General features: G+C 36.6%; 1 protein-coding gene and 1 long non-coding RNA gene across 2 annotated transcripts; one reads left to right on the top strand and one right to left on the bottom strand.

The window, feature by feature from the left end:
- The first annotated feature begins 12 nt into the window (after positions 1-12).
- On the top strand, positions 13-12,442 carry LOC134146032 (uncharacterized). Its single transcript, XR_009959760.1, has 4 exons — positions 13-259; positions 8,177-8,357; positions 10,456-10,568; positions 12,210-12,442. It is a non-coding gene; the product is annotated as an uncharacterized LOC134146032 (long non-coding RNA).
- On the bottom strand, positions 10,837-27,024 carry LOC134146031 (receptor-interacting serine/threonine-protein kinase 2-like). Its single transcript, XM_062586151.1, has 12 exons — positions 26,926-27,024; positions 25,051-25,230; positions 23,093-23,246; positions 22,733-22,888; positions 22,442-22,590; positions 20,553-20,602; positions 19,331-19,492; positions 18,461-18,546; positions 16,790-16,858; positions 15,812-15,980; positions 14,675-14,839; positions 10,837-13,274 (listed from the first exon to the last, which is right to left on the bottom strand). Exons 2-12 carry the CDS (start codon positions 25,200-25,202, stop codon positions 12,952-12,954), a joined length of 1,635 nt encoding a protein of 544 aa, XP_062442135.1. The 5' UTR covers positions 25,203-25,230; positions 26,926-27,024; the 3' UTR covers positions 10,837-12,951.
- Between the last annotated feature and the right edge of the window lie 257 nt (positions 27,025-27,281).

The raw sequence follows: 27,281 nt of genomic DNA, 5'->3' as shown, positions 1-27,281 counted from the left end.
CCCTGCGCCAGGTGCCCGCGCCGCGGGCGCCGCCCCAACGGCCGCTTCTAGCAGCTTCGGCGGCGCGGCCGGGCCCGCGCGTGGCCCTCCTCTGCCTCCCCCCCCGCCGAGGCGATGGCTTTAGCGTGCCTAAGCCGGTAAACGCCAGGCTTACAGCCGCCTCCTGATTCTCCGTTTTTCTCGTTTACTGCCCTTTTCGCTGTTCCGCGCGAGGCATGAGAAGGGCGGTCACTGAAAAGGCTAAGAACCTGATGGGAAGGTAAAATTTATAAGGCCGTAGGGGCGTGGGGAAGGGCGAACTGGATAGTGCAGCGCCCACAGAGGCTGGTGAGCGCCGCGGGGGGGAGTCCGGCGCCATCCCCGCGAAGCCGAGGTGTCCGGTTTCCCTTCGGCCTCCTCCCTCAAAGCACCTTTGTTTCAGTGGGGATTGTTTTGCCTTTGTTGTCTGGTGGACATTAGCACACAATCGGCTGCTGCCCTCTTCTGTATCTGGAGATACTCCTTATGGTGTGTTTGGACAACAGTAAACAAAGTCGTTTTGTTAGAAGTTGGCTTTTTAAGCACTCACATGGGAGAGAAGCTTCTTGGTTGCTGCTTGGACTTCACAAACTGCTTTTTGCAGGTCATAATTGGAGAGGGCCTGTTTTTCTTCACTCTTTAACTATCTTTACCTTTGTTTCAACTCTTTGTTTGGCTTTTGTCTGTTTTTGACAGACTGGCTTGAAGACCTAAGTCTTCAAGTACATGCAGACGAAACCAGGTTGTATCTATGTAGAGGTAACTACACTATATCTCTTTCCTCCTGAAGCTGTTGACAATGTTCTAACACAGCAAACAAAACCAGTCTGCCTTCTCCATGATGCTTGACAGCCCTGATCAATGACTTCTTTGTTTTTAATCCACTTACACAGAACTGATACAAAAAAAAAAAAAAGTAGTAGACATTCCCAGAATATGTCACAAGTATGTGCAATGTGAAACTGATTGATTACAAAGATAATTTAAATAGTGAGCAGATAGTAAGAATTTAGTCATTAGTGACCAGTACCAATAGTGGTCTATTTTCTGGTAATATTAATGCAGCATTTTTCAGCAGACAATTGTGTGGCTGACTTTCATATTAATCAAAAAACTGGGGTGAATGTGGATAGAAAAGATGCATTTGACTTCAGTTGTTGCAGGAGTGCCATTTTAGCTCTCTCAGAAATTGAGTCTACTGAAGACAACATTCATTCCTCCAAAAAATGGACTCATAAAGTGTCAGATAATTAGAAAGGGATAAGAAATAGGTGAGAGCTGAAAAGACATTGGAAACAAATTATTCTGCATATGCTGGAGTATAGGGGATAAGATCTTGTTTTATAATGTTGAAAAAGATTTATCAGAACAAATGCCCATTCAAAATAGAGTAGACTTCACATAGATTTCAAAATAGAAGATTACCCTTTGAATTCTGAAAACTTGTAATACTCTAGAGGCTGGTATGAAATATTTAAGTTATGAAAACATCTTAAGTACTCCTAAAGTGTTTCCCAGATCAGTGCCCAGATATGCAGATTTCACAATAATCACCAAATAAATATTTTTGTCCATTTTAGACTTGAGGATACATTCATAATTTTGTACATTACTTTGCAATTTTATAATTTCAGATAAACGTAGATCTAGACTCTTTATATCTCGGTCTTGCTACCAGTGGTTTTTGTCTGGCTAATATTTCCACTTCAGTAATTAAACCAAAAAAAACCTCAAAGAATAAACAAATTAAATACTGCTAAACAAATCAAAATTGAACTTGCATAAGACTAAAAGAAACCAAATCTACAGGAGGCTTGTTAAATGGTTTTATAACATGAGAGAACCACAGTAAAAATTGCAGTCAGTTCTAAGTGAATCTGAAGCCCAGTTGTCAGCTTTATGCTGGTTAGCGAATTAATCCTGGTGGGCAGGGTGAGCTTAAGCCCATCCGTATCACATAAGTCTCTCAAGAATGTGTTGCCCAGGCACTTCATTCATGGAAGAATAATGAGCATGTACTGAACTCCTTATAGGTCACTGTTGAAAACATGTTTTGGATATATAAGTAGCAGCTGTCATTACGTGGAACTAATGTAGATGGCGTGGAGATGTTGCCTCAGACTGTACGCCTGATAATTTGTGTTGGTTTCTTTTGAAATGTTACCTTCTAAGCTGAGCCTTGGGACCACTTTGGTGCTTCTGTAGAAGTTTATGTTTTGTGGACATGTGTATTATTCCTACGGATCATAACATGATTTGGGAGAGTAAATCTGTGGCATAAACCAGATTCCACCTAATGGCAATTTTTGTATGTGCTTAAAAGTAGAAATTCTTCTTGGTAGGTTGTAACCTGCATCATCTCAAATACCATCTGAGCTCAGTGCAATGTCAACCATGTATTGCATATACTTTCAGGGGAGCAACAGAAACAATTTCAAAAATAAGTTACTGTGCTCCCCCCCCTCTTTGGTTAGATTGGAGTGGCTTTGTTTACAAGAACAAATTACCTGATCCTTTTCCCCTTCTTACTTTTTTTTCTTCTACTGTACAAACTTGTTATGTAGGTGATTTAGGCAGAGTGAATATTACAAATGAGAGTGACTACAGGCACCAAAATGACAAGCAATTAAAAAAGTCTGAATTTAGGCTTCTAAATTTATTTTCCCTTGCTACATACCTCCTCCTACTCCAGTTCGCTGACTGAGCATTTTACTAGCTCTGGCACTTGTCTAACCCCTTGGTTATGCAATTCTGCTCACTAAGCTGGCAGAAAATAACACTTTATTTGCATTAGTATTCTGCTATCAAAATTGAACAAATACAAAACATGGAGTAATCTAGGAGCAGAGAGAAAAGGAAGAGGGAGAAGGAATATAAGTGCCCCTTTAAGCAGCAGAAGCTGTGGAATGGCTCTGTCTGTCTTGTCTGGCTGCAATCTTATTTAGATACTCCGTAGGCTAACATTAGGCCTTCTTTTATGGAAAACTTGGCTTCTCTATTTGGCATTTAAAAAAAAAAAAAAAGACTGTAAAATAAGCTTCCACATCCCATCTTTTCATTTAATATTTTTTACTTGGTTCCACTGCCTTTCAGGTAACTTTTTCACTCCCTCATCCACATTCATCAAAGTTCATTATTTGCTTATACATATGGTGCACATTATTATGGTCTCTTTTTTTTCAGTGCTGTTCATGCTGCAAAGCAGAAGACTGATGTCTTCTAAAACATAGGCAGTACTTCAAATGCTATCAATAAAGCCTTGTTAGGAGAGTAAAGAAACAAACCAAAAGAAATCCAGATCTTCAGATAAATTTAAAAGGACTCATGTATTTATTAAGCATTCTTTTAAGTAACGCCACAAACTTTCTCTCTTCAATTTGCTTTCTTATGCTACTGTAATCTTCTCTATTATAAGTAAAATGTTCAATACTTATGGCTTCCTCAGCCAGCTTTTGGGGTTTAGTTGTAAAAAAAGATCCCTTTTAGCTATACATATTTTTCAAAAAGTAGATGGATTTTAATATTTAGACAACTAAAATCAGCATTTAACTATTGGGCCCTATCCATGGATAAAACAAATTGTCTTATTTATGTTGAACTGCCTTCATAAAAATTTGGATGTTTATTAATCACTAGCTTTTTCTTGGAAAACAACATAGGAGTTATTCTAATAGTTTCGCCAGGACTTAAAAACAGGAAGGATTTCTGTAGATACAGTCTTATCCTTGTCTGTTTTGAAGGCTTGTAAGAATGACAGCGTACAAAAACAAGCTGAGGAGAGTTTTCAGCTATAAAAATTTGTTTCTTAAGAATAGAGCATTTTTGCTTGTTTCAGGACCCAAATGGTCCAATAAAGTCCCCAGTGCTACTATTTGTAACCTGGCTTGACAATATTCTGATAAATTTCTTGTAGATGAAACATTTTGAAGAGTTTAGAAAATGCAGCTCAGCCTCCTAATATGACTGCTCAGCCTTTTTTCAAAGCAGCAAAATTCCTTTGTGTTATAAATTCCTTTGTATTATTGTCAGTCCTTTTGTGAAATACTTTCTTCGCTTGGGGTAGCTGTCTCTTCCTATAAAAAAAAGCAGGAATGTGGAAGTTCAGAAGATGCTGATAATACTCAGCAGTAGTTACATTGATACCATATTTGCAAGCAGCAAGCTACTAAGGGCTGAAGCCAATGTCATCATTTTGTTTGTCTTAACATACTGAGTCCAAACTTTGCAATTTAAATTCAACCAGATGTTCCGTAGCAGAGCTACTTGAAATTCAGTATACTACAGTATAACTCCATTAATTCTGGCCCCAATGATACAACTTTACTGCAGTGCACTCCTATTACTTTTCTCCTAATCAGTGAATTGTACTGAAACGCTTATGCAATATAAATAAATTTTGTATCATTTACGAAAGATGTCCCTCACATTTTATATAGAAAATTTACAATAGCACAAGATACTGCACTGATGTGAATATTTTTTGAGTGAGCTGAGTAAGGAAGACCAAAACTTTCAGAATCTTTATTTCTGCAGGTTTCTCTAATTATATTTCCCCAAATTTAGACTATCTTTAGAAGTAAAGTTCTCCAAAACATAAATCTGAACACCTGTTTGAGTAGCTTCCCAGACAGTGTACGTAGATCAAAATGTATGCACATGAACAAAAATTGAAAAACTAATCTATATGCCTTTAAATGTAAGGAAATAGTGAAAGTTAAACAAACTGTAATTTATAAGTTTACAGAGTATAGCCATTCCTTTTAAAATAAACAAAACCGTACTTTTTACAAATACAAGATCAGAAACCACTTGAAGTTTTTACTGAGTACTTTCTCAAGACTGCATACTCTGTGAGTAAGATTTTCAGAATGGTGGGATATTTAGCAGTAAAGTCTAAAAGCTGAGGTGTGAATTATTTTAACATTTTAAGAGTCTTTAAATAAATTATGTTTTATTGAAACACAGGAGGATTTATTGCCAATCCATTTGCCTTTACAATAAATAGAATAGCCTCATTAATGGGTTTAGTCTTTTTTTGGCCAGCATAGTCTTTCCAATTTCTAATCTGTTCTTTGCTAATATTAGAATGTATTCATCCCTAAAATTAAAATTAGAGCTGGCTTTGCTAACTTTTCAAAAATGATTTCTCAGCAGGTTCTTTGTATGTATTTTCCCCTTTGCTCCTTTGTTGCACATTTGGCTCTTGATGTGTACAGTGTCCCACAGAGCAAACTGTAGTGGACTAATTAAAAACTACCAAGAGTTTCCCAAGTTATGCAAGATCCCCACAACTATGAAAAGCATTTTCAGCTTCCCGTGTACATACTGTGAAATGCCATAAATCAAATTTCTAAAAGTAAGCAAAGCTTTGCTGCATGTATTTATAGATATATTTTAGTGCTGGAAGAAAGCAGATACTTCTGTTAAAGTTTACTACTACTTTTTTTTCCCCGGTACTCTTCAGTAGTTTTTTCCTTAGCTTAAATCCCACAAGCTAAGAGTGTTTCAATACCAGTAACATGATTTAATGAGACATTATCGCTTAAAATGCAGCATGGGTGACACTGTTGTCTTTACTTTTACAAGAATCTGTAACAGTAAGTGAAATGAGGCAAGTACTTATGCATATATGTTAGTGCTCAGTTGGTATGATAAAGAAAACTAAACCTCATGGTTCTGGGTGTCATATTACTGTTTGTGGAGGTCAGGAAGATATTTTTACCTCAGTGTCATTACTGTGGGAAAACTTGGAAGACCTCAGCTTATTTTGAAACTGCAGGAGATGGCCAGGTTAACTGTTAAGATGGATCATCAGGGTCATCTCACGCAACAGATTTTGTGGTGAAGTCTTTTAAGTGTCCTCACCTCACACTTTGATCAGTTGATCATGCAGATTGCTCAGTGTCAGAATACTTCGACAACTCTGTGTTTCTCTTTGTTGCAGTTTATTATTGAAGTGCTGTATCAATGGAAAAGTTGTTCTTTTGGATCGTGCTCTGTTGGAATAGCATATGTTATTGTTGTCCATACGATTTTGTCATTAAACAAAAAACAAAAACAGATTTATATTAGGTAATTGTACTGAAAACATCCAAAGACAGATGTGTTGTATACTCCTGGAGTCATATCCAGAGTATACTGTACAGTGTATACTGTACTGTAAAATTACAACTGTGAAATCATATTTTGTCCTTTAAAAGAGATTTTTTTTTGTCCAACAAAATCTTGTCCTTAATGTCGGTAAACTGTGATTAAATAGAAAGTCAGCGGGAAAACAGACAAGAAATACCCTTGCACATGGCTAAGCACTCCCTGAAGTAGCAAATTTGTAGTGAGCCATTACCTCTGTGGTTGTCAGTATGCACAGTAATTGGTACAGTTGATTGGCACTAACAGACATGAGTAAGAGAAGCTCAGCTATAGTGTACACCTCTTCTGTTGCTGCTGAGGATGAATATACAGAACATTGAACAAGAAATGACAACTGTCGCTGCTGGTGGCCAATTTGGGTAAAGAGACAGAGAGTTGCCATCAAATTAAAAAAATTGTCGCAGCCCAGCTGAGAATGAACTAGATTGCTGTATTGGCATAGTAGTAATGGAGTAGCCAAATACATTTGTGCTATAAACATTAAAATAAAACAGCTAAGCAATTGTTGAACTCTACACGTATTTTGAATATTTAACCCTATTATTTATCTCATACAGAAAATGAACTCAAGGACTATCCACTTTTGTTTCTGATTTATCCAGAAAAAGATATGTTCATTTAAAAGAGTGCCTAAATCTCTTTTCTCTTGTGTATTTAGTTAACCGTACATTTAAATGAGAGATTTCTTTAAAATAAATCTGTAGTTTTGAATATCAAGATATACTTGATTTTACTTGAGAGAACAGGGTTTTAGCCAGAGATGTACAGATTGTGTTTGAACCAGCTCTGATGAGTCAGAGCAGGAGGGAGGAGGCACGAATATTGGCTTGTTTTGCAGAAAGCTTCCTGGATTTGAAATATTTCTTTGTTTTTCACTTTGAGTAGTGAAACTTTTCTCAGAGTCTGTCAAAAAAATCAAATTTCTGTGTGAGGTTTTATTCATTCAGAACAAACAATATTCTGTATTTTTTCTAGTATTTTATTTCTACATTTGACATTGTGTGTTGTCAGTTTTTATGTTCCTTCAGGTTCATGCAAAAAGAGGGAGGAAAATATTTTAATGAAGAGAAAATCTTATTGCAAAAATAGACAAAGAACTAGAGAAAGTTCTAGGTAATAAAGAATCTTAAATATAGTTTCAATTTTTCTAAATGAAGAGGTTTCCATGTTTTACTGACTCTCAGCAAATATTCAAGTGATTGTCAGAAATGTTATTTAGTTGAGATGCCTTATGGTAAGAGTGGAGAAGATTGTATATGACAGGGGATGACCAATCATGTTGTGCAGAAAAGGGAAAATTAGATGTGCTTCCTTTTATTTTGAGGTTTACAAACACCCTTGTAGAAGGTGGAAATAAGCTCAGTGGTCTTTAATTCTTTTTAAGCAACAGCAAGTCAGGTTTTCTCTATTGTGCCTGCTTTATAGAATCTTTGAGTGGCTGATTTGCTAACGGGTTTATGACTTACAGATAGATTGTAGTGAAATAAACACTGGCTAAATTGCAGGATAGGTATTAATATTCATGCTGTCTACACGATGAAAAGACATTGATTTCTCCCTGAAACAACTTTAGTGAAATATTTTTAGTTTGCATAAACAGATCTTGAATATGTAATTGGTGGGCAGAGGGAAAGTTCTTAAAAGATCACTGTTTTTGTTAATTTTGCATACTAAAGAGCTCTGAAGTATTTATTTTGTTGAAGTAAAAAAGTAATTCATAAATATTGCTAATTGCTCTGCATGTGGGAAAGTAGGAGACTGTGTTCATAATGTCCTTTAAATCTTTCTGAATATCTGCTTGAAAGCCACACCAGAATCAAATATCTGTAGGAATGGACAACTGGTTGGTACCAGATCCTCTAGATATTCACTATTCCTTCTCCAGGCTGGAAGGCTGTTACGTCTTCCCTTGCCCTTCTGTTTCTTAGGCCAGACAAACAGAGTTTTATCAATTTATCCATACACGTCAGGTTTCCTCACTGCTTATCATTCTTCCTCTCTCTTTTAGGCTCTCCTCAGTCCCAGAGCTGAATATTATTTTCCGGCTTAGATGTTGGCATTGTGGAATGGAAAACAATGATTTCTTCAGTATTTTTCATGCATACTCAAGTGAATGTGGCAGGCTGTCACCTCTGTATTCCCCTACTGGTTTCCCTGTTCTTTTGTGATGGGACACTATCACAATACATGTAAGTGGGATAAAGACAGTTCTGGTGGGAACATAATTTGCGGCTATTTCAAGGTTGAACTCCTCATATCTTTGTTTTTTATTCTTCAGATGTATTGCTTGCTTAATCTCTTCTGTCTCTCCCCCCCCCCCTTTTTTTTCCCGGAGTCCTTTTTGACTAATAAAGGAAAACAAATACAGTGTTGGTAGTCACTCTGTTACCTAGTACAAACGCCTTTCTTTGAAACTAAAGGATGGACTAACTGTACATAACTTTCTGGAGTACAGCCAGATTGCATCTGTAAGAGTAAATTCAGTTGCACATTCTATTCATATGGATATTTTTGCTGCTGTGTGGAAAGTTCAGGAGCAACAGTTAGAGATAGGTGTTGGAATACTTCAGAAGGTGCCACATTTCAAGGGTGAAGAAGTCTTTATTTGAAGTCACTAACTGCCATTTAATTCAGTCTGGTTGAGAGAGTCTACAGCTCCTCCAACCAGTGCATTTCTTACTTCTGAGAAAAAAGAAGGGCCAATCTTAAAGCGAAGTGAAGATAGCAGTTTGGAAGTATACATCCTTGTAGATCTTACGTAGGATGTGTTATTGGCAAAAGAGAAATAAAAGTAGAAAATAATCAAATACTGAGCACAATATTCATGTCATACCAGGACACAAGTCTGAAATAATATATCTGAGCTTCTAGTCTACCAATTTTGTCATGTTGAGATTAAAGAAAATGCAATGCTGCAATTACCGGCAAGCTTTTTGAACATATACTGAATTTAACCATGGAATTAATGTACCTTGCAGTTACACTAACTTTAACATAACACAAATAACTCATTAAATATATTATTTGTAGCTTCTAAAAGATTGTTTTATTTGTAGCTTCTATAAGGTTGTTTAATTTATGGTGGACTTACCTTCAAAATCCGGAAGTCTTATTTAACTTGGTGGACATACCAGCTGTGAAGCCAACCATATGCTCAATAAAATGAATGCAGTAGCAGGCAAGAAACTAATTCCTTTGATAAGGAATAAAATCAAAACTATACTAAGGCCTTTTGGAACATCTGTATAATACATTGCAAAGGGGGTGAATGGAGGGAAAGAAAGAGAGGGAATGTAGTGTAAGACAAGATTTCTTCATGCACAGAAGAACCACCTGTCTTGGAGATGACATAAATTACTGAAGGAGAGCATAGTTAATGGCTGTTATAGTATCCTTATGAGTAAATAACAGTAAAGAATCCTAAATGCTCTGTACCAGCTTTGATGATAGTTCAGTCTTTCACTAATAAACAAGTTCACCAAGTGCTTATATACACTCTCCATCCTAATGCAAATAGTCGCATGGACAGTTTAAATGAGTAAAGCTCTGCAAATGTGAACATATTTGCAAAATTATGTAGAATTCAGACTTGAAATAGTAGCATAACAATCCATTAGGTTTAGTATGTTTTGCTTAGTGCTGCAGTTTTTGAACATTTTAAATTACTTACCTGGTGTAAATTTCTTTTATGTTACTAGTCCATTAATGCTTTTTTTTTCGTTTTGTAGCAAGTGTATTTTTACGAATATACACTTATTTTCTTCCTCCTTTGTTCTCTGCAGTTGTGCTTTTTAAAATGTACTGGTGACAATTGCTGAGTGTTATTTATAGCTTTGTTTGTTCTGTACTGGAAGGACTAATCCCTTTGAAGCTTCATTTCAATACCTCAGATTAATTATCCACAAATTAACTTCAAATAAATTCTAATGGAGATGTTCTCACATTGCTGGAAGTATTCTTGCTGGGATAATAGTGTTGTATAGATAGAAAAAAGGACAGTTGTCATCACTTTGCAACAGTCATCAAAAGACAGCTGAAACTAACATTAAGAAAAAAATACATACTACAGGTAATTCAGAAAAAAAATAACCATTTGCATACTCTACTTTTCCTTTAATAAATATGAATTGTTCAATAGCATTCAAATATGACTCTCTTAAGAGCTATTAATTCTAGTTTTGCCTTTCTTGACCAACTCTAGGAGATTTTTTTCTAATCACTTTAGGAGGGAATATGCAAAGTTTTTTTTTTATTATTATTGTTATTATTCCCCGTGCTGTTTTACAGATTTAAGCTGTGTTTCTTCTTTCTGGTATCAAGAATACTGCAGAAGATGGAGGCAAGGACACTAGAAATCTTTGCTAATGAACGAAATTTGTATACAAGTATAACAAAATATGGTAAGCATTAGGCCATTTGATATTTCGCATCAGTGATTAATATACCTACACTAACTGCTTTGTCACATGGCCAGTGCATGATAGGCCTTACAAGAATGTGTATTTTTGGTGAGAGAAAATTAAGTTATTCTAGTTTCAGCTTATTCTGTCCTGGTTTTGTATCAAACCTTTTCATATGTAAATAGCAGTTCCATCTCAATAAACTAATAACAGCCCCCAGTCCAACACATAAAAAAAGATTCCTTACAGTTGTAATTGTCAACAAAAATGAAAGTTTAAAGGTTTATTTTGCACAAGGTAGAGTTACAAGGAAGTCTATGCATTTTCCAGGCTGAAGCATAAGTTTGTATTAGTCTAAGTAGACTTACAGCAAGGCCTTGACAGTGTTATAGCTAGTTATGACAATGATTTTAGCCAAGGTATCAATGCAAAGTTTCAATAAACTCAGGCACTGATTTCAGTTGAGTAGATGGCAAAATCTGACTGTGGATTAGAGTTAATTATCAAATAAAATAAAGGATTCCATTCAGGCTTATTTAAACATAAAGTAATAGTTTTCTCCCCCATTTTATAATTGGTTGTAAACTGATTTCTTGGGTTATCTTAACAAAAATCTGGGTAAGCATGATGGTAATAGATCAGTAACTCTGAAAAGTAATATCCTATCAAGAATACTTAAGTTAGAAAGACAAATACGAAGAGAACAAAACCTGTCTGGAAAGGCAGACAGCTTGTGCTTGTTCTGGTTTCATGCCAGTTCGGCAATTAACAATTGAGATTGGGTCTTAGGTCTGGCATCAAATGCTATTCTCAAATAGAAAACTTTCAAGAAGAATAAAAAACAAAACTCCAAAACCCCCAGAACCAAAATTGTTTCCATGTCAAAACAATTATGGCAAAATCAGCATATTTTGCCAGCTGGCACATCTTTCATGGAAGTATAAAACATCCAGCAGAACAACCGAATGGAATTGTTTCTGAAAGCCGATAATTTTTGCTAGCTTCCCTCTTAGCAGTCTATACGTAATTCTCATAGATGAATGATTTTTTTGTTATACTATGAATATCATATACCTTTTAAACACCATGACAGTAGTTCTATTCTTCATGCGTAAGATATCCTTTAGTAAGAAATGTTGAACATTCTCATTTAAACTGTAGAAAAAAATCCAGTCACGTTTAGCACCTTTAATAGACAAAACAATTTTCAACACGTTTTGTTAGACCTTGCTTTAAATTGTAACAATATATCACTTTAAGGCAGTCTTAAAGCTTAATAAATATTTATTTTTTAAATCAGCTAAAATGTATGATTTCAGCAGCATTATAGTACATGAAATAACAAATCCCTTACATCTTAAATGTGCTTAGAGAACACATCATTACTATATTTAAGACTACAACCTCTCAAACTACCAAATCAGATAAGCAGTTTGAAAGTGCAAAGAGAACAATTGCAATGTAGGGGAACTTAATATTGTAGTTTTACATATGAAATATTTATAGCTCATGTAACAGATGTTCTCAAATTAATCCAGTGCCTTGAAGCTTGAAGTAATCCCACTGTGCCTTCAAAACCAGTTAGCTTGTATAACCTCCTTTTCATTATAATTAAGATAATCTTACTACTTTCCTTTACAGTTCAGCAGAACCACTATTTCAACATGATCAGCTTGGCATCTCTTCTTCCTGATTTAATTTCACATTTGAACTGCAGACATACTCAGAGAAATGCATGAATATAAAGTAATAACTTTGTTCAATTTACGAAATATTGCAAGCCCCACTCCTGAAATGTGTTTGCTCTTGGTGCCCTATTTTGAGAGTGTACAATCATTTATGAGTGAAAATAAAATAATTTGCATAATGTAAAATTTCTAAAGCTTTTTCGATGCCCAGTTGAAGAGAGATTTCTTGATTCTTTCTTAAGACTTTCACTCTAACTGTTGGCTTGCTTATGAGCTCCATGAAAGGAAGGGAATTTCTCCTCCACATCTAGCACCCTGTTAAGTGCCTTTAGTTGGAAAGATGTAGTAACAGCCTTTCTTCCATGATGTGAGCTCCAAAAACTCATGATCCATTTTGTGCTCTTTCAGAATCAAGGAAAGAAGTTGTCATCTGACTTGAAGTGTATTTGCTCTGGCACACATTATAATCCTCCCATCTCTGAGGTCCAAGTTAGAGTTTGTTTTATCAGTCTTGGTAATTTCTTCAGGCAATGGCTGACTTGACCTTTTAATCCACCTAGCCTTTTCCATTAGAGGACTGAAGGGCTGTAGGAAGGATTGACTTCAGCCAGTGCTTGAGGAATGAAGGCGAATCATTGCCATTCCAAACTACCAGTGCTCTAATCCATGTAAAAAGCCACAAAAAATATGTCAAGTCACTGCAATAGCCTATTTATCTTAGAAGGACAGTCTGTGCCATGACTGCTTTGTGCCAAAGGACTGCATTTGGTCACTGAAAGTACAGTCACTACAACCTGCGCTGCCCTCTCTCCAAGGCAAAGGCAAGTGTCTAACAGTGCCCGAGTGCGGCCAGTCACCGTGGGGTACGAGGTGATTGTTTCATAATCCACTCGAGACAATGTTTGCTGTGAGCGAAGGACGTCAAGAATGTGGTTGAGGCGTCCTTCTGTCATGCTGCTCAGTATGACTTCTCGACGGCAGGTTAGTATTTGACAGCAGTTTCCTTTGCAGCAAGGACCTTGAGTGAAAAAGGAAACAATATCGTAAATTAAGTTGTTAGCAAGTGCATCAAAATATGATAATGAAATAACGTTCAGAAATATACATTCAGTGGAGAAAGGGGAGGTGACAAGAATTATTTTCACCTTTGTTCAAAATCAGTACGAATGTAGGTGTACCTTGTGTTCAAAACTAACGAAGAACAGAATACAGAAAACAATTATTTCTAAAGATTGCTTTTTAAGTGATCAGATTGTTTACTGGGAGGAGATTTTCATTCTTCTAGCATCTGTATTATATTTTTGTGTATCTGTATCAAGCTTTACCCAAAACAGTCTGGATCTACCTAGATGAGAAAATTTTGTCCCGTAGAATGTGGAACTACAGATAATAGCCCAGGCAGTTCAGGGTGGCAGCCTGTTTGAAACTTGTATTTTGAAGCTGAAATTTTGAATGTATGTTGAAGCCAAACTGGCAACAAAACTAATATTCTTGACAAAATGGTCAAGAGCTGTGGATTCTGCTGCCTGTTTTCATGGACCAGTTTGACTATGTCTGTTAGGATGCTTAGTACTGACATTAAGGTTTTAGTGTGGGATAGATACTGTACACTAAGTGAAAATAAATAAGCAAAGATCATTGTTACTTTGGAGAACATGCCTCTGTCATTCTCTGATTTCTTTTTTTTTTTTTTTCCCTGCATGAGCTATTCTGTTGGATTATCCAGAAATTGTGTCATCACTCAGTAGCAGATTGAAGTAGAGAAAGATGGCAAGCTAGATGTGAGAATTACTACAGGCTAGTTTGCAAAAACATTAACAGAATTTGTAAACATTTTTTCCTACAGAAAAGAGACAGGCTTCACAAACCAGAAGCTGGTGTTTTCTGCCTCTGTTCAGTAGGAAAAATTGAGACCATTATAAGGAGGGAGAGAAATAGTTCCCCCTCACCTCTTTTCTACAATCAATAGTTACTTTTTAGAGGTATGAAATACTCACAAAGAAAGCTTAAAAGGACACAAAGTACCTTTTCTTCCCCCTAGACTTTAACAAACAGTGAACATATTTCATATTCATAGTGAGTACTATGTTTTCTGTATTTTCATTATTGTCCTTTCAGACCTGTTTTCAGCCTGAATATGCCTGTGGAAAGGAACAAGCCAATGTTCACAGCAGCCAGTGCCTGAAGAGCATAAGAATAGCTGTACCTCAATAGACTTGTGAGTCATTTTGTTTAATATCCTGTTTCTCACTACAGCAACAATGACATTTGGAGGAGATACTACACTAAATACCTGAAAACTTGCAAGAAAATTCAGAAAACATGTCGCCTGTGTACTGCAAACTCTAAACACTTAATCACTGACTATAATCTGGCCAAGCAGAATAGTGCCACCTAAGACTGCAAATGGAGTCTTACCTGACAGTGCTTGCTCAAGATGCATGCTTTGTGGGCTCTGCTGAAGTGGCAGTGGTGGGTCCTTATGGCACAGACTGCTTTCTCTGCCTGTAGTTGAGCCAGATAAAGGAAGAACGGAAAAAGAAGGCCCCAGGTTTGATTTTCTACTACCAGAATCCGGATGATCTAGAAAAATTTAAGGTAGGAAAGGTGAGAACATTGAATTGAACAACAACAGGACATTATATATATATTAGCCACTGGAGAGGACTGGAACTAAAGTGAAAATTAACTTGAGAGAAGTTACTTATCATGAGCTGTCCTCTAGGAACTGGATAATTGGTCATTATTCATAAGAAGATTTGACATATATTACTGCACACATCTGTTTTTTCAAACCTTAGTAAAACTGCCTTTAGGAATTTGTTTCTGAGGTTACAGAAAATTTTATTCTATCCAAAAGTCTGACAGCTGTTGATCAGAACTAAAGTGCTTGGGAATGTAGATGTCATTATGATAAGTGAATTAATTTTCTATGCCTCAACTTTTATGTCTGAAGGCATGAGCAATACAGAAGAAACATTTAAGGAAGTATTACTTCTTGACGCAGATTTAAACAGTTTGACAAGATAAACACACAGGGGAACATCAAAAGAAGTTATTTCTATGGGAATAGTGATTACCAGAAATTGTTCATATGTTCCTGGAGGCATGGTATTTAAAAATATAACTCCTTTTCTTATTGGCACATTACAAGAAAGGCACAGTTAGTCATAGTGGCACAAGGCAATAGAAACTGCAGCAGTGGGCCCCGGAAAGGACTTGTTCCTGTAGAAAGTGACAGCAGTATTTGATTCATGAGGGAAAGGCAACTGGACATTACAGTCAGGGTTCCATAAAAAAGTTCGCTGAAAGCAGCTTTTTAGTGTATACACTAAATCAAAAGATTTCAGGGTGCCTTTGGTTTTCTGCACTGAACCCTCATGTTTTGGATGACACTGGCAGGTCAGAGCTGTACTCTGAGAATGGAAAACTGGCATTACTTGGAATTTCCAAGTAATTGCAATTACTTGGAAAGTGCATGTGAATGTGGAACAACTAGAAATATTTTTCCTCTTGGTAGAACAATTGGAGCTGAATATGTTTTAAAGTAGAGACCTTGCATTGTTGTTGTGTTACACAGGACAGTACTTGGTGAAGCCATCTCAAGAGTATTCTGTCTTCTTGTGTTGTTTGCACTGCTATCAAGTGGAATAGCTGACAAGTTTGGCACTCCAAGAGGAATTTTCTTGTTGATGACTTGTTTGTTTTTTTGTGCACAGATGATCTGAAAAAAGATGAAAATAGAGAAGAATTATCTTCTTGGAAACTTCTGTTCAGAGATATCCTTTTCAAAGGAGTTTTCTTTTGGAACCTAAGGCTGTGTCTGTTGTGCTAGGGTGGAGAAGACAAGTCCTATAAGTAAGCTTATAGGACTTAATTCAACTTTCAACTACTTACCATGCATTGCTGTGGCAGCACAGATCCACAGATTAACTCCTAGATTTTGTTGCTTTCCTTGATGGCTTCTGCAGTCCGTGCTGCCAGCAGTCATGGTGTCAATAGAACATCAGCTATTTAGTTTAAAGCTAGCTCTGATCCATGAACAAGAGCTTCAGCCTTGGATTTTTCTGTATTGGCAAATCTACCCTAAGTGCCAAAATCAATCTGAAAGTGGGAGTTAACTGTGTTTTAGAGAACAAAACAGTTGGCCTTGCTCTGTAAGGAAATTGATTACAAATGCTAGAATTCACCCCTGGGTTTGGGGTTTTTTCCTTCCTCAGCCGGCATTTTGAAAAGGCCATAGAAAAGGCCATTTCTTGCCATTTCAATAGGATCTCTTCAAGAAGAGGTTCAAAGTGACTGTAAGTGGAGGAAGTTGTTTTCCTAAGAGCAACACAAGGTCTGCTGCTTGCAAGAAAGTAAAGCAGAAGTCTTCTCTGATTAACGGGACAGCTACCCTGGTTAGGGATAAAAAGCTTAAGACATTTTGCTCCAGAGTGTTTGTATTACACGTTGTGCTACCTGGCAGGAGAAACATACAGCTTACAAAATACTCTTATAAACAAAGCTCTCAAATGCAGGCTCTTTACTTACCTCTGAATTGCATATGCCTGTCTGCAGTGTGTATATTTCTGAACCTTTGCATGCATTAAGTGCTGTCTCCTGGAAAAAAATGACACAGTAACTGTAGTAAAGCATATATATTATCTTTGTTCAACTTCCAGCTGTCATGAGCAAGAATTTATATTGACACTGGGTCATATTCTACTATTAAGTATGCTGGTATGTAACAATAATGTGCTGCATGGAACAACTTTGCATTTTAACAGACATAACAGGGTGTAGAATCTGAGAGCTCTACCCTGTTACCACTACTGCTATTTCCAAATTAATTTAAAAGCTTGTTTTGAATCATGCAAGGAAAGATGAGAATAACCTTATATTGAGATTTGTATGTTAGCATTGGTCTAGCTATAACAGGTTTTGCTTTTAATATCCAAACAGCAATGTCATCCTGTATTTAGTATGCCAAGCTGTCTACAATAAGGATATGTCGATACAAACTGTTAAAAAAAAAAAAAAAAAAAAAAAAAAAAAAAAAAAAGAAAAGAAAAAGCCTACTGCAAATTTGGTCAACTTACTTTTGCATTTCAGCACTTCTGAATCAATCCATTTTTCTCTTTTTAAGTACCTCCAGTAGCTTTTTCATGATAGTTTCATACATATTATCAGTAGTTTGAACAGTAAATAGTCCTCTTTGCTAATTTAGACAATGGAAAAGTAACAGCTTGCTCAAGGGAGTCTAAAGCGTTAGATTCTTTAGGGATGTACTGCCAAATACTCCATAAATCTCAGTGGTAATTAAGTGACTTAGACTGTAGCTATGTCACCTGTTGAAACAATGGTCAAGTCTGCTTTATAATCCTAGCATGTGATCACGCTATGTAGAAATAATCCTGTGTGCATTAATGTAAGCAGCTCGCATAAGCACAGTAATGAAACTGTGGCAACATGGGCTTAAGAATGGGTTGTGTAGGCAGAGATGAAGTCAGAATTCTTATTTAGTGACTGAAGCATGTGTCACTGTAGCTTCCCCACTATGTCTGTCTAAGCTAGCTAGATAGCATAGAGTTTTGTTTGGGGCAGATTTCCCATGGCAGAGTAGACATATCTGGTGTTTGCTGTGTGCCTCAGGTGTTGTCTGCCCCCCATCCATTCCTTCAGTATCAGAGCACCCTCTTAGACCCTAGGGCAAACAGTAGTTGTTTCGTACTTGATAAAAAGAGTCAACTTAGAAGTGGTGAAACATACAGAAGAGTGCTGATACTGGCATTGCTGCAGCAGGCACTAACACTGTCCAGGTTCTGGAATAAATATCCTCTAGCCATTCCTTAGAACTAAAATTAGCCTTGGTTCTAGAATTAATCTGATCTACTTGAGACTTGTTCTCACTCACATGGATTTACTTATTGCATCTTATTACACTTGCTAGCAAGAAAAAAAAAGTGATCCCATTCTTAATCTCAGGTAGTAATTAGCAAGGTGTTTCTAGAGGACAGGCTAGAGAATTAGCCTTATGCTTAGCCCCACAGTATCTATCTTCTGAATTCCTGAATGAACCTGAAAAGCTCGAGAGTACTCTCCATCTTTCTGATGCGTCCAGAAAAGCAGTGAAGACCAAACCTTTTCTGTCTATGAAATCACACAGATTTTTACAGATCCAGCAGTGTCCTTGTATAGTGCAAAACTAAGTTTGTTCCTAACCTTTGCATCCATCAGTTTGTAGATTGCAGTGGAAATTGCCTCCTTATTTATACTAGTCAGAATTCCCTTTAGAAGGCGTGTGCATTCTGTGGAAGGAATAAAGCATTTTAAATACCACGGTTTACATTTGAAAGTGTGTGTATATCTCTGCATCATAGTTAGTTGCACGTACTGCATGTAGCCTTTCAAGTCTATTGAATATTGACTTTGCTATTATATTGAGTAGCTACTAGTAGATTAAATCATTTTAATGCAATTTCTCCCTGATACTTCCTCTTGAATTGCTTTTTGAACTGATATTAAAGAATAATTACAGTCACATTAAAAACACATTTTCTTAAGTGTTCATACAGATGTAGTGCACTTACTGCAAAAGGTTTGAACATGATTTTATAAAGTTATCACAATAAAACTATATGCAGATTGCTTCCCTAGCTCTTGAACATCATCTTTGAAAATCTGATCAACAATCCTCAAATAACAAGGTTTTAACATTTCTTGGCTATGTTTCTAGGGGCAGAGAATAAGCATAAATTAACACAGATCCATGACTGTAAACAACGATAGCACACTTTGAAGCGAGCAGGTTACACATGGGGAACAAGAAATGCTGAAGATATGTACTATTTTAACAAAGATCAACCTATAGCTGACTATCCCTTCCTTTATTTGTATTCAATTTTTTACATTGTAGTAAGAAGTTTGGAGTTCAGTAAGCTGCCTCTGGAAGGAAACTTTAGTTAAAAAAAAATACTCCATTGATGTTCCAGAGACTGCTTGCCTTCCACTTCAGTTGCTCAGTGTGCTAAAGCAAACTCTCAAAAAGGATTTATCTCCATTGCAAGTCCTGCAAAGATAGCAAAAAGTTACCTGTGATATGTGGCCTGTAATCTGGTTCTTGATGCCAGCACAGAATGATGAGGTGCAATAGTCTATTCCTGTGTGGCAAATTGCTTGGTATAAACTTTGCTGAAATCCCAGGACGCAAACCACTACAGATTTTTGTCAAAACTTCCAGTAGGATTTTTTGGTCTGCAATTTATAGAAAAATGTCATTGGAAAAATATTAAAGACCTCAGAATTCTTTTAAAATGTATTCAGCATAAGTTACTTTCTGTATTTGAAAGTGTAGTGTGCTTTTTAAAGCAAAAAGAGATCTGTTAGCACTCTTGTAAATAGATCTGCTAATATAACAATAACTGTAGCTACATTGCAACAGACTATTTCTTCAAATAAGTCACGAATAGATATATCTACATGCACAAAAATCTTAGATATACGTGCCAATAATATGGATATGTGAATATAAATCCTATTGTACAAAAAGTAAACAACTTACTTCAGGCAGCCACAAGATGGCAGCCAGAAGTGAAAGCTGTATGAATATTAACATAATGTTTTGTGCAGTATTTTTAACATATCCTTATCAGCCTGCAAAATATAGGAGCCCTTTAAATCAGTTTTGCCAGAAAAAATACCTGTACCAAAGAACCTTTTCTTTGGTCTCCACTTCTGTAAAATGGGGATCATTCTTAGACCATGACAGTTACTACACAGTGCTTTGCAAACCAAGTTCTTTAAAACTGCTCACTTTCATCTACCAGGATGAAGAAAGCAAGTTTCAAGGCTTCCTGAAGAGCATTTAGCTCTTCTTGATTGGGTGAAATTCAGAGCAACTTTAAAAATGGACAGGAAGACTCGGTTCTGCTCATCCGGTAAGCAACTTGCCACTGAACTGTTGCCTGATTTAAAATGATGATTGTCACAAATACGAAAGGGTATTGTTTCTCAGTAAAGGTAAGCGTAAAACTCAACCCTTAAAGTAACAGGAGTGCTTTGTCAAACAGAGATAATAGAAGGAAAGCAAGAATTACACCTTTCCTCTGGAAAAAAAGTCAGATTCTTTGGAAACAATAGGATTTTCTGACTTCTGGATCCCATAATGTGGAGCTGTGCACTGTGATAGTGATATAAGGCAAAGGAAGTCTGAAACAACTGTGCTGTTTGTATCATAATTTCCCTAAGATAAGGGAGTTGGTGGAAAAAATTAAGAGGAAACATAATATCAAACATGAACCACAGAGATAAATACCTTCAAAAGGTTTCTGTCTGCTAAGGCTCTCCCAACACAGTATTCCAAAACTAGAAAGAAAGAACAGTGAAAGAATGCTTATTAGTTGGAAAGTCTATGTTCTCATTATTTCGCAAGAATGAGTATATTAGTTTTAAAGAAAGTTTTTTTTTTCAAGACAAAGTCTATCCAAGTCTTTTCTAAGTCCATGAGATTCTCTTGCCTACATTACTAAGTTTCAATTACCAACTGAGCTCTTTTTACAAAATAATAAGGTTCAATTAGAATTGCATTTCAGGTAGAAATCTACAATCTGAATTTCAAAACATTTTGTTCTCCTTTCTCCTTCATTTTGTTGTTTTCAAGTAATTTAAATAACAACTGAACTAGCCGGACATTACAGCAGGTAGTGACCAGGATATCAGTCAATTAGCCTGTAAAGGACTGACCCACTGTCTCTCTTGTTTGTTTCAGCAAATTTTGATTGAGCTCCAAATACTTTTTTTTTTTTTTCTGATTTTCAGAAAGCATTATTGTGACACTATAAATCTATGTATATAACCTATAACTCAGAGGGTATTGTTTCTTTAAATTAGAGTTTGTTTAAAAAGAAATCCCCACATAAACTACAGAAGCAGAAGCAAGGAGGCTACTGGAAGAGAGAAAAGCTGTGAAAGAGTCAGAAGCAAAGCAACCTATATGGGAAGAAGTGCTTGTAGACTAAATTTATCCATATACTTTTATATCTTGCTATAGTGCAGCATTACCAGGTTTGAAAACCTCCCTCTTCCACCTTATTTCCACATACAGCTTGCAAATGCTTTTACTTAAATACCCTCTAGGAAAATACTAGTGTAATATGGACATACATGTAACTTACATGTAGTTAAGTAATATCTGACATATGACACACACTTTTGTTTTCTTTGTGCAGATATACATGTATCTCATGCACTGAGTCACATCTGAGCATCTAAAATTAAACAAGGAATGACACACTGGAAAATGAATTATGCCACCTGAAAGTAAGTCTCCACTCCTCCCTGTGCCAAAATACTGTGTTTATGAGCAGCATCAGATTCATCACATCATTTATAGATATCTTGAAATGTAGGCGTTATATGTTTCATCTTAGTGCCTTTCTCTCTGGCAATGGAACAGGAGTTGAATTTGTCTCCAGAAAAGATAAAAGCTCTGAGAGTAGAATAGTGGGCATACTTAGAAGTTATTTATAATGTTAGTCCACAGGCTGTGTATGCCTATTGGAAAGATATGTATGTCCTTACAGCCAATAGTTGCAGTTTTGGGTGTTGTTTCATTTATTGAGATCATTATGAAGTAAGTTACATGTCCAAAAGCTGCATGTGGTGACAGAGTAGGTAAGTGATTTATATGAAAGAGGAATATTAAGTTAAAATTATTAATGCTTGATTGGCTCAGTAAACTATACTGGGAGAGATTCCATGAGACATTAATAGGACAGTGTTGAGATAAAGGTCTTATTTTTAAATGGCCTCATCTACACATGGAGATTTTTTTCCTGAAATGAAATTCAACAATAGTTCATACTTAGAAACAATATAAATTATAACTACTAGATTCTTAAATGTATATGAAAAAGTTATACCAGCTGTTCTGGCACTATGTTACACTTTTTTCAACATTTAGGTCCATTATATAAATATTTATATAAAGAGCTCTAAGAACAGTTCTTAGCCATAGTATATTGCTCAAATATGAGGAATTTCAAATTTAATTCACTGTTATGATAGGCCTTGTGTGGAATACTATTCAAATATGTTATGTAGATTTGGTATCTTTATTGTAGTGGCTTTGAAAACAAGTATTTTAGCAACATTATGGAATGTAGCAAGGACTAGGTATGACCTGCTGTTAGAAACCCCATTCACCTGTAAATATCACCTTCCTGTGAAGGAAAACCTCTTTCAAGTGTTTCAGGAGAGAGGTACACCAAATCCTGGCAGTTTCTGTGATTGCAGTTCTGCAGGTCTGACCTCCATTGCTCTTTCCTCCAGTGGGTTAGACCATAATCTGATATCTGCAGGGATGGGAGAAAAGATAAATTTTAATAGCTCAGTCCCAGTATTAAATGTTGATAGTTAGAATAAATATATGCAGTGACAGGACAATCACTTGGTTTTACGTAAACCGGCTAAAGGCTAAAAGAAAAAAGTTCCCACCTTGGCTCTGTACTGTCCATCCAAAAGGACATTGGAAGGTTTAAGGCTGCCATGGCAGAGGGCAGGCTTGAGGCTGTGGAGGTAATGCAGTCCTTCAGCCACATCTGATAGGATCCTTATAAGTAAGGGAAACGGAAGCTCTGGGTACAGCTGATGCTAAGTAACACAAAGTACAGGTGTTGGTAGTGTGGAAATGCTACTGTTCACATTTAATTACCAATAAGCAAAAGTACAATACAGAAGCTAAATAGTAGGCTGTGACTACTGTCTGTCGTTGTCAATAATTTGCGTGCCGATTATTCTCTGTTGACTTAGCTTGTAAATCATTTTATCACATAAAAGATAACTTCTTTTGTGTACCTCATGGATGAGGGAATGGAGGGATCTGTTCTTCATCCATTCAGTTACTATCCCCACAAGTCCATGGTACTGGTAAATCCCCAGAGAAGGTAGGAGACGTTCAGACTGGAAGTGTCGGATATTTGCTATATCCTGAAGCAGCAATTTCCACTCCCTGTAACATATAGCAAGGGTTAGAGGCAGTTCGGACTGAAAGGAATTTCAGCTGCAGGTGGGATAGAGTGAGACGTGGGAAGGAAAGATAACTGTATGGCTAGTTGCATTCTCTTAGTTTGTGTTCAGTAATACCAATATTATACTGCCTACCAAACAATTCAAAGAAAATTGACCAGTACCTTTTGCACTGTATTTTTTAATGTAACATGGAAGAACTCTAGATGCATTAACATGTATGAGCATAGTTTAAAGCAGGATGTGAAGTGCAAACGCAGGAGAAAGCTGTATTATATGAAATGCTAGATAAAAAAAGAAAAAAAAATCACTTTTTTCCTCTACTGTCTTTTTATTTTTTGCTGTTAGTGATACCCTTTTTACAAGGAAGCAAACTGTGCACAGCACTGGGACTTCAGTTTCACAGAATCACAGAATGGTTGAGGTTGGAGGGGACCTCTGGAGATCTTGACCTCTGGTCTAGCCCCAGTTTTGGTTTTTCATATTTGCTATGTTCATTCACAAGTCTATAAACTAATCATTGGAACTGATTTACAGCTCCACCTGTTTTTATTCTTATTTCCACAAATCTAAAATATTTACCATTGGCACACAGCTGAAAGGTCTGCTGGCAGAGCAGAATGTAGTTTATTGTCCCAGTATTCCTATACACTGTCTAGTGTAAACTGGAGATCAGAAAGGTAGAAGGAGAGAAAAAAAGCAGAATACCAGCTTTGTTAGGGTGCAAGGCTGAGTGAAAAGATGCCAAATCAGAATAGCCTGTTAAATTCAAAAGAGAAAATAAAAAGTTGATTTCTCTGTAACTTGAATTAAATATTTTTTTTAAGAAAATGTGGAGAGAGGCTGGAGGGAACAATTATATTTTTTTGTTAAATAAACTACCAAACAAATAACTTTGGTTTGGATTACAATATTACTGGACTTCTATTGTCCTAAAAACAAGTAAAACATCTTCCCCCTCTAATTTTTAATTAAAGATGATAATTCAAAAAGCAAATGCTGCCAGAAGTCAGGAGCAGTTAGAGTTTTATCTGATGTAGTGTTTCTTCCTCTTCTGTCTTTATAATGGAATAAATTAAATACTGTGTATTCCACTAGGACACTCTTCTGTTCTAACAAAAGCCACCTGAATGTCGACATTCTCAGTTAACAAATGAGCTCTAACAGTCCTTAGATGTGTATCAGACCTACTTTTATTGATAAAGAGAGTGAGGTCAATGCATTTCCTAAAATGCTTTGGTCTTGCATCATCAGAAATAGTACAGAGTTATTCTCGGAAACTTTCCGTGCCTTTGTCAGCACATTGGAATTCTGTAGGCAATAGACTGACGTCCATCAGTTGCTGCTAGTTTGTTTTTATAATTAGCACATCACACGCACCCTGCTGCTCTGTAACCCTGACCATTATCCCTCCCTCCTACCATTTCTTTACTCCTTCATCTACCCTAGCTGCTTTATATGAAAATCAACTGAAATCTCTTCAGGGTTCTCTGGGAATATCTTATACTGTGTCATGCTGAGTACTGATCTGAGTCTGTATTACTATAGCAGAAGTAATTAATGACTTTAGGATTAAGCCTTACTTTTATAACATTTGTGAAAACTCACTGAGCTTGTTTTTCAGTATAACTGCCTCCGCGTTGCCTCATGGCTAGCTGCGATCCCTAGGAATGAGGAGATGATGAGGGATCCGATTATCCTGGGCATGCCACAATTCATTTTGGTGCCATCACTGTAGTTTTTTTGCTTACGATCTGTATTGGTGGTAGGCCAGATAAGACACTTACCTCTCTGTAGTATTCGGACTGGTCAGCAGCTTCACCGAGATGTGAATGTTCCAAGGAACGTGAAAGGCTTTGAGTGCAAAGCTTGAGCCTGTCCTGGTCAGGGTAAAGCTATCCAAATCTTCCTGGCCTATTACAGGCAATGATTTGGCCATTTCCTGATTGCAGGCCTGGGGGAGAAAACTGCAGAAAATGCAAAAAGATCTTTTTAGGCCTTCTTTGTCTCACTGCTACTAAAGCACTGCACCAACCTGTATTTCCCAAATACTTTCCACACTGATCTATTAGGTTTCCATTTACTGTTCTCTGAGTCAGATTTTTCTTATAAAGATAGGAAAAGTATACTAACTGCAGAAGAGTATCTGAACCATAACTTACCATCTGAGGCTGCAAAGCTAATTAGTTGCTCCATATTATTTCCATCTGATCACTTTGAAATGTAGAACCATTATTTATAATATACAATTTTGAAATGGTACTGAAATATGCAGACAACAACAAATAGCTTACAGTTACATGCTAGAAAGAAATAGTTTCCCCCACTTCTCATGGATGCAATAACCAACACTAGTCCATGTTCTGCCTCACTCCTTCATATCTTGTTTAATATAATACCAGATGTCAACACAAAAGCAAGATAATGGATCACATTTCCTGCTGTTGTAAACTGGCAAATCTCTGTTAAATAGAACTGTGTCTGTACAGCAGCCACTAATTGGGCCTATAGTGTATATTTATAATACCTTTCTGGAGCTACCTGAATATGTTTGACATAGACAAATTAACCAACAGTACACATGGATAACCAATCTCCACAAGGCGTTGCCTGTGCTACTGCAGGAGTAACACAGTTTTAATGACTCCTCAAAGGTACTTTAGATACAGATAACCAAAAGTTAATGGTGACTAAATAAAATGAGAGCAAGCAAAGAAAACAGATGGGGTGAAGCCTTTCATAAGGAATACTGCAAGATAGGTTGTCAGTGCATCAAAAGTACTCCAACTGGAATACTTGCTGCAGGATCCAGTAGATCTGTGCTAGGAAAAAAAATCTGTGGAACTGAAGTAACAGGGTCAAAAATTTGAAGTAATCAGTAAGGACTGTTGAGAGAGAACTGTATCCTTCTATAAGAAGAACTCAACACAAAGAGGTTCTGGGATGCAGAAGGCCTGAGAGTCTCCTGACTTTGAGCAGATCATTTCATGACAGTTCTCCATATGTAAAATGGAAACATAAACCTGAAGATAAACTAGCCTAGGCTGTCATAGCTGCAGTACTTCTAGTTCCTGGCCAATATATTTTTCACCTAATCTCAGTATGTATACTGTGTCATGTAGACATTTTCACTGTCACAGTGGGGTGCTAGGCTCAGCTTTCCATTTAGTCAGAATGCAAATAATACTGTAGCTGATTTGCCCTAAAAGCTACAATAGTGTCTGATTCTTGATAGGAAAGGACAGTTTACTTTTTACTATGTTACTATAATTTGAAAGCAACAGTTGCCATAAATGGATCAATTAGAGATAATTAATAAAGAATAAATGAAATATGGCATGAGACTGACAGATAGTTAATAGTTTGATAAAATTACAACAAGCACCTCTGAATGAAGATAAATTTCCAAAGGAGCCATTTATCCTTTGAAATGATAAAGACAAACCATGCATATCTAAAAATCCTAAATTTAATGAAGGTAGTCAGGGATGGTGAAAGATTGCTGTGAAATTATTTATTCCAGTTTCTAATTTTAAAGTTAACTTTAACTCACAGTGAAAATATTTTGCTTAGTATGAGACAGACTTTTCTGCATTACAGTTCTGCATTCTGCAAACTTTACATATCCAAGTAAAGAAAATTGGAAACAAAATACAACTTACCTCCAGAAACACGAGTGTAGAAACTATGGAGCAGCCTAGTGACACATCTACAGACCCAGGCTGTGAGCTTGCTTTGAACTGCCAGCACACCCAGCCCAGCTTTTTCCTTCCCCTGAGTCAGCTGCACTGTTTGTCTCTCAGTCTATTGGCTACCTGCAAACCTCTAAAATTTCCGGGTTGGATAGAAAAACTGTAACTCTTTAATGCCTGCAGATGTCTTTTCACAGGCTGATTTGGCAGTTGCCCATAACAAATGGAAAAGATTACAGGAAAAGAGGTTGGCTTGTTGCTTTTTTATGATGGAGAATGCCAGGAAGGAAAGCAAGTGATACAGTGCTGAAAAACATCTTCCTGGA

Source organism: Rhea pennata, chromosome 13, assembly GCF_028389875.1.
Source record: "Rhea pennata isolate bPtePen1 chromosome 13, bPtePen1.pri, whole genome shotgun sequence".
NCBI lineage: Eukaryota > Metazoa > Chordata > Aves > Rheiformes > Rheidae > Rhea > Rhea pennata.
This window is presented reverse-complemented; position numbering and strand designations above follow the sequence as displayed.